Genomic DNA, 16,767 nt, shown 5'->3' on the forward strand with positions numbered 1-16,767 from the left:
GGTTAAAGTTCTTATAGGCACTAGTTCCCTTGATACTACGAACATTATGTTCTTTCAAAGGGGAGTAGTCTATCTATGTACATTTAATTCCAATGTTTATATTACAGTTCTTCCTTCATCTTTAAACTTGTTCATATAAGAGACTAAGTGTTTGCTTTAAAAATATCAACATCAGGAATGTACGCTCCAAATCCATTTATTTCATATGCATTAATAATTGCAATCATATCTCCGAGAGGTTTAAGTTTATTTTATGGATATGTGCATTTTATTTATTTGGTTTTGGCCTATTATATGTTAAACTAGAAATTCGGTATATTGACATTTTCTTTCCAATACACAAATTGTAATGTTTTATTGGTTTAAATTCATAGTATATTTGAGACTTTATTTAAAATAACGTTAAACACGCGTATAATTATAAAAAGTCAATAAAATTATTAATTTATTCAAGTTGAGATAAGTCATTAGTTTATTAATTTGATGTTTACATATTGAAATATTTCATTAAAATTAAATTTAATAAGACAATAGTAAAAACAACTCGTTCACAAACCCACACATGCTGTAGCAACAAAAAATGTAAATTTCCGAACGACTACGTTGCTATCGCTACTAGTAACCAACTGTTGAACGCAAGGGCCATTTGTACTAGCAACATCTCTGTTTCGCACTTCAAATTCATTAGATGCAAGGAAATTGTTTTCTTTCAATATCATAAGCCCGATGTTGTGAGGAAATATAACACGGCTTGTTTGTATGCTGTATAAATTGATAGTAAAGAACGCATTTTAACGGCTGTTGAATGCTGGAATGTGACCGATTTATTGCTTAGTTCTTTTTTTATATCTGCATTTGAAGACTATTTTTCTTTCTTTTTTGGTTAACGGCAACATGTAGGTAGTACGAACAATATCAATGAAGGCTGAAACATTGCAGTAATCATAAAATGTAAAGTTCTTTGAAAATAAAAATAGGCTTGAATTAATATATTTTTTTTAATATTAAAATGTACTTATTATATGACATTAACAACAACATTAATTTTCTCCAGTAATTAATAGAACAGAACATATGTCCTAGGCTTTCAATCCTGCATTCCCAACAGACTAATGTAGTTATAGGTCATCATAATATTATATGTGTTACAATTTTTAGAAGCATCTATTAATCTTCTTATATATAAAAATGAATCGCAAAATGTGTTGGTAAGCGCATAACTCGAGAACGGCTGAACCGATTTCGATAATTCTTTTTTTATTATATTCCTTGAAGTACGAGGATGGTTCTTATGTAGAGAAAACGTAAACATGTACCACGGACGAAGCCGGGGCGGACCGCTAGTTAGTGATATATATAAATTAATTTACTTCGTGACTAATAACGAATAAAATCTATACTAATATTATAAAGCTGAAGAGTTTTTTTGTTTGAACTCGCTAATCTCAGGAACTATTACTCTGATTTGAAAAATTCTTTCAGTGTTAGATAGCCCAATTATCGAGGAAGGAATATCATCACGCTAAAACCAACAGGAGCAGAGCACTGCGGGTAAAGCCGCGGGGCACAGCTAGTTTGATATATTTATCGAAGAGGATATAATTTTGTATGTATCAATAAACTACTTACTGTAACCTATAGGTACGAAATGGGCTCAAATTTTGTATCCACATAGCTAGGATAAGGCCTGGAACTATAATATAGTCAAATACTAAATTAAAAAATACCCCTGTAGAATTACAGAAATTACGTAAAGCTTACATTACGTGATACTTTTACAAAATATGTAAAAATGTGAATTCAAAAAGTTCAGTTCGTTATGACTTGAATTCCGATCCATACAATTTTATGGTTATATTTGTTTGTTATATTTGTTTGTTTTACATAAGTGGAATATATTATTTTGAAGTATATGAAAGAGTAACTTCTAAACTTGCAAGGCAAATAGTAATAAGATAATGGATGCACTAATAAGATTTTAATGTAAACCTTATTTTCTCTAAATCTCACTGGGAAACGAACTTCTCTTTAGTATTTCATTCTAGAAGTTAATTCAGTGTTTGTTGTTTCAAAATCCACAATACATACATGAACATAGAACACGTTATAAAAAAATAGCGTATAACATTATAACGTAAAACTGCAGAATACGCGAGATGAAAACATATCTATACGTGGAAAAATTCGCAGTATTTCCTGTGATCTGTGCATTGTTACCAATAGTTGATAAATTCAGTATGTACATGTAGTACCTAACAAGGTTATTTTAGTTCGTTAGTTGACTCAAAACAGATATTTCACGGGGTCTCCAAAATATAAACATTCAATTATTGAAAATGATAGTTGACGTACCGTCTCCTTGGTACAGTGGTTAACGCGAGAGCGTAGAACCAAGGGGTCGTGAGTTCGATTCCCGGTGGAGACGAAGAAAAAAAATATCTCGGTCTGGCAGGACACAGAAGGCTGATCACCTACCTATTTGTCCCTAAAGAAAATCGATCAGTGAAACAGATGAATGAATAATGCATCTGCCCCTTACCCCACATGGGGACACGGGACTTCACTTTTTTTTTGAAAATGAACGAAATATTAAAAGATATTGTTTCATAAAAAAACTTAATTCAGATAAACATCTAGCAATAGGTACATTTAAAATAAATTTTTAAATTTAACCCATTTGTTACTATAATTTGCATATTAAATGAGTTCTGAAATCTTAGAATAATTACAGAAACATAGTCAGAAAACTTTTCTAAGTTTTGTCTAATTTTGCGCATATTTACAATGAAATACTTGTTTGAAATGAAAATAAGTGAAACTTTGAGAAACATAAACACTTCTTCTATTAAAAGATTTCTTGGCATTAAATTTAAAGTTATTTATGAGGTCTGGTGTTTAACCAACTTTCCAAAAGTAGCATATATATAATAAATATAAATTCGAAATCAAAACTATAAAATATACAACATTTTTTTAAAACTCGCACACAATTGCCAAAACGGACCCTAATTATAAAACAATGCCATTCACCACAAAAAATTATAATAATTTATGACTTGCACATCAATTGCAAAAAATCCTTAATACAAAAATTTAATAAGCCATTTCCCATAGATAAAATAAACCATCTTCACCAATTTCAATCATAATTCGCCAACCTCTTAGCACTTGTTTTTAAGGCGTCATTAATAAAAATAACCCTGCAATATCGATGGTGATAAAGTTCCGGAGCTCGTGATAAGTGAACAGTTTTGAACGAAAACACCTGAGACTGGGCGGGAGATTAAATGAAAACATGCGTGCTGCCGAAAGCTGACATCTGACCCACGTAGAGTAATTTCGTGTAGAGTGTTTAGTTTTAATTGTAGTTAATAGTTGATTAAAATATAAACTTACTATTAAAATAAACACTCATACAACATCAACACATACACACACACATATACACGCACGCATACACACACGCATATATACACACACTTAATACTTAAAATGGCAAGTAAAGTTTGAAATATTTTTTATGTAATACGATGAAAGAGATTGAGCCTCACAACACAGGGGATCCTAGTGTGGGGTTCAATGCAGCATATGTAACTATATTATGTAACATTTTTTGAAACTAATAAAGAAATTTTTCATTTTCATTTTTTTTTCATTATTTGTACTAGATTGAACCTGATTTTATCTTAACTGTTATTAATTATTATCTATGTATTAAGGACTAAGGCAAGTTTGTACCGACTATTTAATTTTATCTAATAGTAGTTTAGGTACCTGATCAGGTATGCTAAAATGTTTAAAGATGAAAAAAACAGTAGTTTGTTTTAGTACTTTATATGTAATTTTAAAATGGTACACTAATACAACCTAATAATATGTATAGCAAAAGATTTGATTATGTGTTTGTTTTGTTTATAACGAACCGATTTGAAAAATGAAAAATATAGTGTTGTTAATTCTTTTTTACTAGATAGTTAAGCAGGATTCGTAATTTTTTCACATTTTTATTCTCATTCGCCTAAACAATGCTTCTTGGCTCTAGTATAAGTTAGTCTGTGGACATCTTAATCTTTTATCAGGTTAAATAATATCTCTTTTACTTTTCCCGTTAATTTGACTTAAATTGGCATCTAAAAATAGATTCTTGTTTATTTTACGATTATTCGTATTCTGCTGTTATTAATATTCGATCGAAAGAAAAACTATATTATTACTTATTAGATACCTATTCCTTACCAAACTAAGAAAAGCTAGTTGAAACACTAATGAGGCTATAATATAATGAATATTATAATTTTCTGTGAAACTTTGTATTGTATAGGTTTGTTATTTAAGCGCATCGCAAAAAAAATCCTAGTCAATGATATCTTTCCAAAGAAAACTTTATTAGAAAGTCAAATGTTTTACCTATTTTTATTAATAAGACAAGATTTTCAAATCAAGCGCCTAAAATAATGATAAAACAATTGTTATTATAAGAGATTGATTAGAAAATAACATTGATCTGGATCTCCTTCCGTTTTCGTTTAAGATATTTCTATTTTTAATTGACTAATTTTCTTCATCTCACGGGAAATACATGACATAATATAAAATGTCTTGAAGTCAAAAACGTTAACTAGCTTTCCACCTGTGGCTTCGCACATAAGTGTGAAACGTTATTGCGTCATGGCTTTGACATAAACATTATCCATGTTCTATTTTATTTTTCTTTTTTTCGTAGAATAAAGGTTGCCTTTTTCATATTCCGATGTAGGGAACATCGGAAAATGAAAAAGGCAACGCAATATCATTTAAAATGTATTCAAAATGTTCAGTTATTTAAACAACACATTAATAATTAATAATACAAACAGTTAATAATGAAGCTTCTTTTTTTATAACCCGTTACTTTCATCTTATTTTGTACTTGACTAGTTTCAGTCCAATATCATGCATTAGGATTTCAATATGTTTTTCAATATAAACGAGGGAGGGTCCTATGTTACGGTCGCGTCATAGTAATCTCATTTCTTACGTGAAAACCTTTATTGTTTCACGGGAATAATTAAGTAAAAGCTGTTACGGTTATTACGCAATCATCGTAATCAAACTATAAAAAAATTTGCGTAGGATATATTTACAATGCTATGTGATAATTAGGTAATCATTCAGATGTATAAAAGATATTAATAAAAATATGTAGGTACATCAAGCTCATCAATACATCGTCATTTCGTTTATCGGGAAATATCTTTGGATACATACTTATGTATTTGCGTATTTTTCTTAAAAAAAAATAAAAACTTAACCACTTGTTACTTACTTCAAAACATTTTATATCAAACTAGCTTTCCGTTCGCGCATTGTCTAAAAGTTAATTAATTATATACTGAAACCTTCCTCTCCAATCACTCTATCTATTAAAAAAAACCGCATCAAAATCCGCCCCGTAGGTACTAAGGGACAGAGAAAGTGACTTTGTTTTATATTATGTACTGACGATCATAGTTTTTCAGATATCATGCAAAAGTAAGCGAGATTATTTTAACGCATTAATCAAATTTAACCACACTGTTTAAACATCAAATAATTACTCACAAATATTTGTTATATTTGAACTAACAGGGATATTAATATAAAACCCGAGAGTATTAAGCGGTAGTCCAACATGACGCTCTTAACTATAATATGATATTTGCTAGAGAAACCTCTTTGTGACGGTCAAGCGACGTATTAGCTTCTTTTATAAGTTTTAAAATAGATTCATCACATTTTATGTAAGTTTTTAGCGCTTTTAATAGCTTTTTAATCTGGTAGTATTATAACAAAAGTAAGAATAGCGGAATATTAGCGGAATATTTTGACGTTGTTCAATAATTGTCGTGTGTGTTATTTGAACACTCGTTAAAATTTTACGCAGTTAAAAAGGCAATTCAATGAAATATATATAAACAAGCTTCCGATTCTTTAAAAGTAATGATGCAGAAAATGAAGCAGGAAAAATTACGTATTATAACAATAAAATTACGTATCAAAATAGAAATTTTCTATTTGTTTTGTTATTTAATAAATAGGTCATATATCATCTATGTAGATGCAATATTGTATCTACCTACTATTTTATATATCACTAGCGGTCCGCACCGGCTTCGCCCGTGGTACCTACTTATTTACGTTTTCTCTACATACCACGTAGGAACCATCCTCGTACTGGAATATAATAAAAAAATAATAATCGAAATGCGAAACGGGTTTAATTTTTATAAATATCTAAGATATAGTTATATTATATGTATACTTACTTCAGAGTTTGCCATAAAATTTTAAATATTAACATCATGTAAATATCTAGCTATAAGTGATATTATATGTTTAGATATTAAACATATACATCAGCTTAGGTACAGTATAATCATTTTAAAACATCTCTTTGTGTCTTATGTGTCTCTAATAGCTAGTAAAATGAGTAAAGTTATAACTTATAAGTGATACATATAAGACACTTATAAGTGATATATATATGCACATCAATTCTACAAGTTGTATTACGCAATAAATACCCCATTTCATCTATAAATAACGTCTCTATGTCTTAACCCCTTACGTGATAAAACTCTATGTGCCATGCGCTAACGGGTGATTCAGATGTTAATTTTATATCATATTGTTTCAGATACCAAGCTACATCGTAGATAATATGGTGAGTTCGTTATTTTGTACATTTATACCACATTTATACGCCCACGCAAAGGGTACTACGCCTTTCGACTTTTCTATGAACTAGCCGCTCGTCCCGGCTTGACCCGGGATAAAACCAACATAAAATATAGTCTAGGTCACTAAATAATAGCTTTCTGCTGGTGAAATAATTTTTGAAATCAGTCCAGCAGTTTTTGTGTGTAATCATTATAAACTAACTTACATAATGATTCCTCTTTATAATATTAAGGTTATTTAGATAATTGCAAAGGTCTTTAGGATGTATATTTACTACATTGGAATATTTTTAAGAGACAATAAGTACCGTATGCTAAGTGAGGTAAGTAGGTAGAGCCTAGAGGCAATGTATACTACTTAATATTGTAAATATGTAGTAAGATTTACATTTTTTTTAATCTAAAAAAATACTAGGTGTGTATTTTGATAAAATATTAACACAATTTTATCAGTTTCGCTTGTATATTTGTATGCTTATTTTGTAAAATGTATGGAACGAATCCTATACCTAAACTCGATTTTGATAAATTTTTAAAACAGACATCATATTGAATTTCTTGTCGTCCTTTACAATTTAGAATGGAAACGTTCACATTAATAATTTAATACAAAATAACATAGCCCATTGTTGATAAATGATAACATGATGGTTCATAATTACCCATCTAAATCTGTGGTTTAGTGAACTGTCAATCAATGTACCTATTTGTGATTAGATCGCCTAATAGTAAACAGCAATCATGCAGTAATGATAATTCAACAATTGATTTCGTGTACAGGATATATTGTGGTGGGTAATGATAGCCAATATATTATTTTACCGATTTACCTAAGTATACTTTTTTAATGATTTTATAATACAACAAATGATATTATTTATTCATTAATTCGTAATTGGAAAATATAAACAACACCATTCGAGAGCAGAAAAACACATCATTATTCTATCGTTTAATTTATTGTTTCCCCATTTTCGTCTTAAAAAATCAGTATAATCTCTATTTCTCAAAGAAATTCGAACAACAACAACACACCCATACACAACGGAGAAAAATAATTAGATATCACAAGCACAGCTCATACAATCCAAAAAATAGAAACATTCTCTTAGCCTAATTGTATTATATATCATATAGCATCTAGCTTATAAGAAATTCAAATATTATTTATCAATTCAAATGTATTTTCCGTAGAAATTCAAGTTCTGCTCCGATGGTGACTGCCCGCTATGGGCTCTCGCCGCTCTGCACGCGCTGAGCAGTCTACCCGCTCCACTCTTCAGGAATTTATTGCATCATGTTGTAGATGAACAGCCTGTAAGTATAAATATTTTAAAGAAGGAGATAATAGGAATGGTTATATCTTGGCGTAGGTTTACTGGTTTAATATTTCGAGTTTTTATAAAAGCAAAATCACTTCAAAAACGGGTTTGGTAGATATCATATATTTTAATATTTATCAAAATATCCACATATAAATTACTAGCTTTCCGTTCGCGGCTTCGTCCTAGTACTTATAGTAGCTAGTGTTATATTAATCCATTTAAAAGCGACTAGAACATATACCAAAAAATAAACATTAGTTGTTAATAATTTCTAACTTAACGATTAATGATTCACACGGTTATTTTAAGTTTGGCAAAGTTCTAAATTCTCAAGCGGAGAAGTTGTATTGAAAATTTCACAGAAGACTCATGATTTGCGAAATTAATTACGTTTAAGATCATTCACTGTCAAAAACAAATATCTACAATACCGCCAATGATATTATGATATGCTACTCGTTTTAAAATGTACTTACATTAATTATAATATGATAAGACCATGATAGCACTATTATTTAAAATAAATAAATCATTTATTTTCACATAAAAAAAATACAAATTAAAGTGACCCAGGCTCCTAAGATAGTAAGAACAGTTTTTCAGGAGCCTGTGTCTTCCATTTACAGTTCACGACACGAAGAAATCAGTGACAATTTAAATAAAATACAATTAACATGCAATTAAAACTATAAATTATATTATTCGGGTTTGTAATAAATAGTATAAGTATAACCTATTAAGGCTATAGGAACTTATGTACATTTCCTTCTGGCACCTATGTCCTTACAGTTCCTTTGAATACGTAAATCAAATTTGGTCAGCTTTCACACATTTTCACATTTCTTTGTACTGATAAACTGATAAAGGAATAATAAATGAGTCCACAAGAGTACTTAATATGACGTGTAATGTAATGCAGGAGTAAAAAAGTTTAACATAGCGTTTTTTATAATAATAATAATTAATCGAACGAAAAGTAATGCAATTGGGAAAATGTTTCGTATTACATAAAGCTTTAAGTATCACTTTACATACTCCCATAATGAAAACATGTAATGATCATCTATAATATCTATAAGACAATCTACAATGAAATTAAATGACTGGACATCAAATTGAATATAACTTCTATAGGTACATAAATGTATTATGAAATGCCTAAATATTATTTTCAATAACATTCTTAAATATTTGCAGGATGATGGAATCATGGAGATTTTGAAAGACACAAATTTATGTAAGTTATTATAAATTATGAGGATTTATTTTGATTTACGAATAATAACGATCAAGCTTATATTCGAGCTAGTAAATAATTTGTAAATGTAAGCGTGGCAGGGTATAACATAGTATTATATTATTCTTTCAAATCATGTTTTTCGGGGTATATTCTAACAGCATCTCGCGAAGAATGTGCCCGTGCAGCGGCTGTACTCCGCTGGACGCTGCGGCAAGCGCACCGTGATCAGCCTTCTGTGTCCTGCCAGACCGAGACATTTTTTTTCTTCGTCTCCACGTGCAGCGGCGTGCAGCTGGCCCGCGACCTGCTCGTGCTGGGCGTCCCACGTATGCACGCGGCATGCTCAGCACGAGCAAGTATAGTAATCCTTGAAAGCGGGCCGTATAGTATTGGGTATATTATGTAATCCTGTCATATCTCATAGCTTCTCGTGAAGAATGTGCCCGTGCAGCGGCTGTACTCCGCTGGACGCTGCGGCAAGCGCACCGCTGTTCGTGCAGCGGCGTGCAGCTGGCCCGCGACCTGCTCGTGCTGGGCGTGCCTCGGGCGCATGCTGCCGCGCTTGCTGAAGCCGCTGATAACACGAGGGACGCGTATGAAACGCATGTCAAGACGAGCGGGTTTATGGGTGCGTGTATATTTTGTTTTCTGTGGTTGATTGCAGATACTAGATTATAGACTTTTTAAATATTCATTGATTGGAACTAACTTATTAATTAATGTTCTCATCTATTCAATCTCATGAAATTCTCAATTTTTTGAAGGTCGGTCGACGATTTTGGTATCTTTGAATCTTGCCAAAGAATTTTCACTTCTAACGCATGTGCTCGGCACACACGTTCTTTTTTTTTTGTAATCTAAATGAATAGATCATAATACGTAACTTTGTTTTTTTTTTCAGTGAATAAAGTCACGGATGTGTTCTCGTCTCCTGCCCCACAAGGCACCGTGGATTCAATTAAGCTGACCATAAAATCTGATGAAGTATTCGCTGGCGAACAAAATACAACTGAATTAATCATAGACAAAACCCAAATTAAAGATTTATTGGAAGAACTTAAATATGCGTATAAGAAAATGGAGGAGATTGATATGGAATAATAATGCAATATTTTTTGTAAGCGTAGACTGCTAGTTCTTAATATCTCTATCCTTATTTTGTATCACTAAAATATAATGTAAGATAATAATTATTATTCTTGAAATTTACATTTAAGATCTAAAATATAATGACTCCATTTTAATAATTATAAGTAATTTAAATAGTTATACTTTTCAGTTTCTATAAAAATAGTCTGCTAGAAGTTAAGATTGAACCTGTTTATTATTTATATCTTATCACTATCTTATAAATATAACTGATAATAAAACTTTGTTTTATTTTTATTCCATTGTATTAAACCAAGAATGCAGGATAAGATTTAATAAAACTGTAAAACTATGTGGAATAATTACAAGATATTTATTTTCAAAGATGTGGAATTCATAGAAAAGTTGACGATTTTTAATTACCAAAACTATTGATGAACAAAACGTCGGAATAAAATTAAAAATCTTAAACATGTAACGTATCATGCATACTAAGCATGCCTAATGCATACGTTACAGACACAGACCCAATATTTTTTAATTTATCTGTGTTGCCGCCATAAGTTTTGACTTCTAACTTCTAAGTTCTGACAGTTGACTTGAGCGTTGTTTTTGAATACAAATTCGCATTTTTAAATAATTATTTTACTCGTTAATTGAAGGTATTTGTAAAACACTAGTATGCTTTTCCTTAAACCTAAGCTTAAACCGTTTTGCGAGAAGTGGAAATATTATATGGTTCATAAGAAATAAACTTTTTATGAAGTTAATAACCTGAAAGTTTTAGTAAACAAACACTAAGTTTATTATACAAAATGCACATTTTGTGTACGATTTGTAGTGATTTATTGAACCAAGCAGAGAATATCTACGTAACTAAATGTGGACACATATTTCATAACAATTGTTTATCGCAATGGATAGCCAGGTAAGTTTGACCAGATTAAAAACCAATCCAATATTCATACACTCTATAAAAGTAGTGCAAAAACACCGTAAGATTACCGCCAGTTAAAAATACTACAAATATTTAACAGAAAAAAACAGTTAAAATTTATAATTGCATAAGAATATAATTTCTAGTTCAATCATTTTGTTGTTACATTTCCAGATCAAAAACCTGTCCGCAGTGTCGTAACAAGGTAACAGACAGGTGTATGTTCAGGGTATATCCAACAATATCAAACGATACTTCCGTTGATGATGTAACAACGCTACAGTCTAGGCTTGATGATGCTCAGCTACAACTGCGACAACAGAGGACTATGTGCAATGAAAGCGAAGAAAAGATTAAAAATATTACCGCTGAGCTGAAAAAGAATGAGTATGTTCTTGTAAACGTCTAAATTAATCTATATATATAAAACTCAAAGGTGACTGATATAGTAATCTATCGACGCACAGCCCAAACCACTGGACGTATCGGGCTGAAATTTGACATGCAAAGGATTTCCCGAAATTCTTGCGGGAACGGGGAAAAACGGGGATGCACGTACAAAGTCGTGGGCGGAAGCTAGTATTTGATATTCTACAAGTCTTAGTAGTACTTATTGTTTAGTATATTTGTGACTGTATTATAAATGCGAAATTTTGTAAGTATGGACGGATGTTTCTGCATATTACACACAATACATCTATACTCAATAAAGCTTTTGCCTTTTTCTAGACACAGATATACTTATGAATATAATTTTGATTTGAAATAATAATAAATATAATTTTTTACTAACTCTTACATTAACTACCACCAAATCTAAATGCTTAGAATTAGCTGCAAATGAACAAATGCTCAAAAATCAACACTTATTAACTTATTGCAGAGAGCTTTTAAAAGATTATGAAAAGAAATTAGTGACTAAGGAATCGGCTTTAGCAGCGTTAAAGGAACAATTAAAATATGTACAAATACAAAATAAAGAAACCCAAAGACTGAAAGAAGAGAATGAAGTATTGAATAAGAATCTGCAGACTTTAAATGGGTAAGTTTAATTGTTAAAAATCATATAGAATTACATTATTCTCATTTCAATTCAAATTCAAAGATTATTTATTTTTTCACAAATTTTTACAAATTTTCAAATAAAATGTAAATCCCTGGTTAACCTACTAGGAAAACCTGTGTGGGGTCAACTAGTGACCTCTGTGGGCTTTGCATATTTTTTTTAACAATATAATGTATGTAGTATTATTTTGATGATAAAGTCATTGGTGTGTTCAATGGCTAATAAATAATTCTTTTTTTTATTATTACATTAAAACAAAAGTACTAAAATATACTCTGTAATGCTCTCGGAAATCTATACAATCTTTATACTATTAATATAATATGTTTGTGACTAGTACCATCTGGAACCTGTCACTTAAAGTTACCTAATTATTGTTTATGCTCATTAGTTTTATATATTTTGTATGTGCACCTGAATTTGTATAACGAGAACATTTATAATATTATATAAACCGTAGTGTAAACTTTGCAAAAAATAAATAAATATGTAAAAATAAACTTCCCTGCTGTAACACAGTGGCGTCAGCAACTAGCACGGAGGGAAGTACCTTATGTTTTATGTAATAATTGTTATGTACCTATATAATATATACATATATATATATAAATCTCGTGTCACAATGTTTGTCCTCAATGGACTCCTATACCACTTAACCGATTATAATAAAATTCGCACACCATGTGCAGTTCGATCCAACTTGAGAGATAGGATAGTTTAAACATGTAGGTACCACGGGCGAAGCCGAGGCGGACCGCTAGTATAATATATATCTTACTGAAACTCATGTAACATGTTCTTTGTAATATAGATTAATTGATGATGTTTTTTATAGATTACAAAAAGTACTGAACGCTACAAGTGAAGAGGTGGAACAAATGCTACAGGGTTATGCGGATATAAGGACGGTAGCCACATTTGCTACGGCATTGAAACGGTAATTAAATACATAAATAAATAAATCATTTATTTGCAAGTAAACATGGTATACATAGGTGTTAAGAATAAGATACATTATTTCAGCATGTTTAGCCATTATTCAACGGCATGCAAATACATTTTTCATTAGATATACATTTTATATTATGTCTTCTTAATTTTATTTTATTAAAATCAATTCATTTGTTATTCATTCACATTATTATAATTAATATTTCACAATTCATTCATATTCATTACATTATTACAAAGTTAATATTAAGACGCAAGTAAACAATATATATAATAATTATGAGTGGGGTAGGTACAGTACAGTAGGTAAGGTGTGCACAGAACTTATTCCATTTGACAGCTATGCTGTGAAGTGTGATCAAATTCTTTAGTAAGCATAGTAAATGCTATTACCAAAGCAATTTGCTGACAAAACACACAATACATCTAGATACTTACTAATATTATAAAGCTGAAAAGTTTGTTTGTTTGAACATGCTAATCTTAGGAACTACTGGTCCGAATTGAAAAATTCTTCCGGTGTTAGATAGCCCATTTATCGAGGAAGGCTTATAGGCTATATTTCATCTCGCTAAGACCAACAGGAACAAAGCAATGCAGGTGAAACTGCAGAGCACAGCTAGTATTTTATTTATTGTGAAGTTTTAATATTTTTTTTCGTTTCTTACAGCGCTCTATGCGATTCGGAAAAGAAAAAGAACGAATCACGTGACCGCATTCAAACATTGAAGCAACAATTATCCGCAGAGAAAAGGGTGGTTGTTGATCTTCAAGCTAAGTTGCTGTAAGTATATACCTAACTTGATATTTCTATCACTACATAGTATAAAACAAAGTCGCTTTCTCTGTCCTTATGTTCCTATGTATGCTTAAATCTGTAAAACTACGGAACGGATTTTGATGCGGTTTTTTTTTAAAGATAGAGCGATTCAAGAGGAAGGTTTTAGTATATATAATTTATTAGGTATTAGACAAGGCGGGTGAAGCCGCGGGCGGTAAGCTAGTATAGTATATACCTAACTTGATATTTTTATGCTGATATAAAATATTAAACAGCAGATAAGTTTCTATGTATTTGCGTTAATTGTTGGAATTAACACAAGTAATAATACAATTTGTATAAATGTGTGTTATTTACTCTTTCACACAGAACAGATGATAAAATATCTATGAAATTTGGTACAGTACATATTATTATCCCTGCCTCATATGTCCGCCTCCTTGGTACAGTGGTTGACGCGTGAGCGTAGCACCGAGGGGTCCTGGGTTCGATTCCCGGTAGAGATGAAGAAAAAAAAATGTCTCGGTCTGGCAGGACACAGAAGGCTGATCACCTACTTGTCCTTAAAGAAAATCGATCAGTGAAACAGATGTATAATGCATCTGCCCCTTACCCCACTAGGGGACATGGGACTTCACACATATTATCCCTAAATATTAAAAACACATACTGTCTACAGACACGCTGAGGAATCCATAGTAAATATGAAAAGGAAGTATAAAAAAGAGCTAAAAAAAAGAAGGAATCCCAGTACTGAAGATCAGAATGCAAACATAAATGTAGTAGAAAATAAACCTGAAGAAAAAAAGAAAATTGAGTTGATGTTTAGTGACTCGCCTACGGTTTTGAACACAGCGGACACTAGTATTGTAAGTTTGTGCTTTTTACACGCGTTATATTAGCTTCACCTGTATGTTTGTTTGTAACCGACTTCTTTGGGCGCGATTTTGACCCACTTTAAACGGCCAGATTTCGTTCAAACTTTGTAGATTTATTGAGGACCGATGACAATACACTAATTTGATAAAAATTTTCTATTTTTTAGTTCGGTTTTCTATAAAAAGCGTGTTTTTTTAAACTATTGTTATTTTAGAGGAAATGTCTTTATTGTGTGATTATTTATTTTAATACTAGCTGACGAGACAGATGTTGCGCTGTTTTAGTTATAAATATTAATGGTTGTAAAGTATTTTCAACATAGCGCAATCCATTGAATATATTTACTCAATCCAGATGTCGACATAAGTAAAGATTGTTTGAAACTGAGACGTTACCTATCCTATCTTTCAAGTTAGTTCAAACTGCACACTTGGTACAAATCAAATTGAAAATCGGTTTAGTAGTTAAGGAGTCCATCGCGGATCGCATTTAAATTTTAAGATTATGAATGTACTAACTCAGGATCGGCTGAACGGTTTTTAAGAAGTTTTTTTAATTCATCACCACTGGCCTTATGAATAATAACTGATAAAAAAATTGTTGCATCTTTTTTTCAGAGTTCACTAGTGAATAAAATAGAAAACGCGGATTCGCCATATTTAAATTTAAAACAAAGCAGTCTAGTGTTGACTGCTTTACAGAGACATCCTAACAATCCTCTACCTGAAAAAAATCTGAAGGTATTGTGAATATATTACTTTGAATCTATATCTATATAAATATGGACAAATTATACAAAATTATGAACCTATAATTTTTTTAATTTTTTGTAATTTTTTATACTCTTTTAAAACTTACTAAATGTTGCTTGTAGAGAATAATGCCATTTTGATAGTAAAGTTATTGATAATATAAGATTGATATTATAAAGATGATTGTCAATTTCTACTAAAAGATAATAACCTAGAAAATTTTGTATTCAGACATAAACTTTAACATTTATTTTTTTATTTTTACAGCCCTCAGAATTCGCAATATTGAAGTCCGCAAAAAACGCAGTAGCCGGAAAGTCCGATACATTCAAAAACAGTATATTCCACAAGAAGGAGGCAACTAAAATTGATTTTAAAACGAACAATGCTAATTTGGATGACCTTAATATTTCATATGATGGACTCGGAGGTCATTCGAAACTAGATGTTTTTCCTGTACCTAACACTAGACCGCCATTAAAAAACTGTATCCCTAAATTAACCGCAAAACATAAGTTGAAAAGACCAAATCCCTCCAGCCCCGATTTAGAAAAATTCTTCAAGAAGAAAAAGGAATAATTGGCTGTAGCAAAGGTATTAAAAAAAAGGAACAAATATTTCCCGCCTAAAATCAAATAGTCTTTTTATACAGATAACATCACACTTTTTGTAAATAAGATAAAGATTATAAACTCGTGATACTATACTGGTTTATTCTATTTTTGTAATGAAAAATCAGCTATAAAGCCATGGAATTTGCACATTTTGGTCGCGGGTTCGATTATTAATGTTATTTAAATACAAAATATCACAAGCAGAGGTTAAATATTTATTTTAAGAATTAGTTCAATGTTTGTATGGACAATACCAGAGAAGAATGTTTTTAGTGTTGAAAAAAATGTACTTATAAGGAAATGATTAATAAAATTGTTTTTTATTATATTATAATATTATTTTATTTTAGTTTTAATCCTACCTTTTATATATTTACGAAAAGCTCCCATTTATTTGAAGAGTGAAACAAGTTAATAGTTTTCTTCATTTAATTA

General features: G+C 30.8%; 3 protein-coding genes across 3 annotated transcripts in view; 2 read left to right on the forward strand and 1 right to left on the reverse strand.

Moving 5' to 3' along the window:
• LOC149899819 (COMM domain-containing protein 4) overlaps positions 1 to 10,637 on the forward strand; it is a 34,713-nt gene extending 24,076 nt beyond the window's left edge. The window contains exons 2-6 of the mRNA XM_090113797.1: positions 6,656 to 6,682; positions 7,893 to 8,015; positions 9,221 to 9,260; positions 9,688 to 9,891; positions 10,165 to 10,637. Coding sequence (XP_089969923.1) covers positions 6,680 to 6,682; positions 7,893 to 8,015; positions 9,221 to 9,260; positions 9,688 to 9,891; positions 10,165 to 10,364 — 570 coding nt within the window. The 5' untranslated portion in view covers positions 6,656 to 6,679 and the 3' untranslated portion in view covers positions 10,365 to 10,637. The remainder of the gene's footprint in view (positions 1 to 6,655; positions 6,683 to 7,892; positions 8,016 to 9,220; positions 9,261 to 9,687; positions 9,892 to 10,164) is intronic.
• Positions 1 to 16,767, reverse strand: part of Cortactin (cortactin) — a 444,169-nt gene that overhangs the window by 344,622 nt on the left and 82,780 nt on the right. The gene's annotated exons all lie outside the window — the stretch shown is intronic.
• On the forward strand, positions 10,952 to 16,658 carry LOC149899821 (uncharacterized). The gene is made up of 8 exons (XM_090113760.1): positions 10,952 to 11,280; positions 11,464 to 11,676; positions 12,173 to 12,331; positions 13,191 to 13,292; positions 13,977 to 14,090; positions 14,767 to 14,956; positions 15,584 to 15,706; positions 15,986 to 16,658. Exons 1-8 carry the CDS (start codon positions 11,168 to 11,170, stop codon positions 16,295 to 16,297), a joined length of 1,326 nt encoding a protein of 441 aa, XP_089969886.1. The 5' UTR covers positions 10,952 to 11,167; the 3' UTR covers positions 16,298 to 16,658.

Source organism: Colias eurytheme, chromosome 20 (genome assembly GCF_061535395.1).
Source record: "Colias eurytheme isolate Ceu_HAF_F1 chromosome 20, ilColEury1 Martin Lab GWU primary, whole genome shotgun sequence".
In the NCBI taxonomy this organism is placed as follows: domain Eukaryota; kingdom Metazoa; phylum Arthropoda; class Insecta; order Lepidoptera; family Pieridae; genus Colias; species Colias eurytheme.

Excerpts from the sequence above, each read along its gene's own strand:
- LOC149899821 (XM_090113760.1), top strand. The coding sequence starts at position 11,168 with ATGCACATTTTGTGTACGATTTGTAGTGATTTATTGAACCAAGCAGAG. Across the intron at positions 14,957-15,583 it reads ACACAGCGGACACTAGTATT|AGTTCACTAGTGAATAAAAT; the intron begins GTAAGTTTGTGC and ends TCTTTTTTTCAG. Across the intron at positions 15,707-15,985 it reads TACCTGAAAAAAATCTGAAG|CCCTCAGAATTCGCAATATT; the intron begins GTATTGTGAATA and ends TTATTTTTACAG.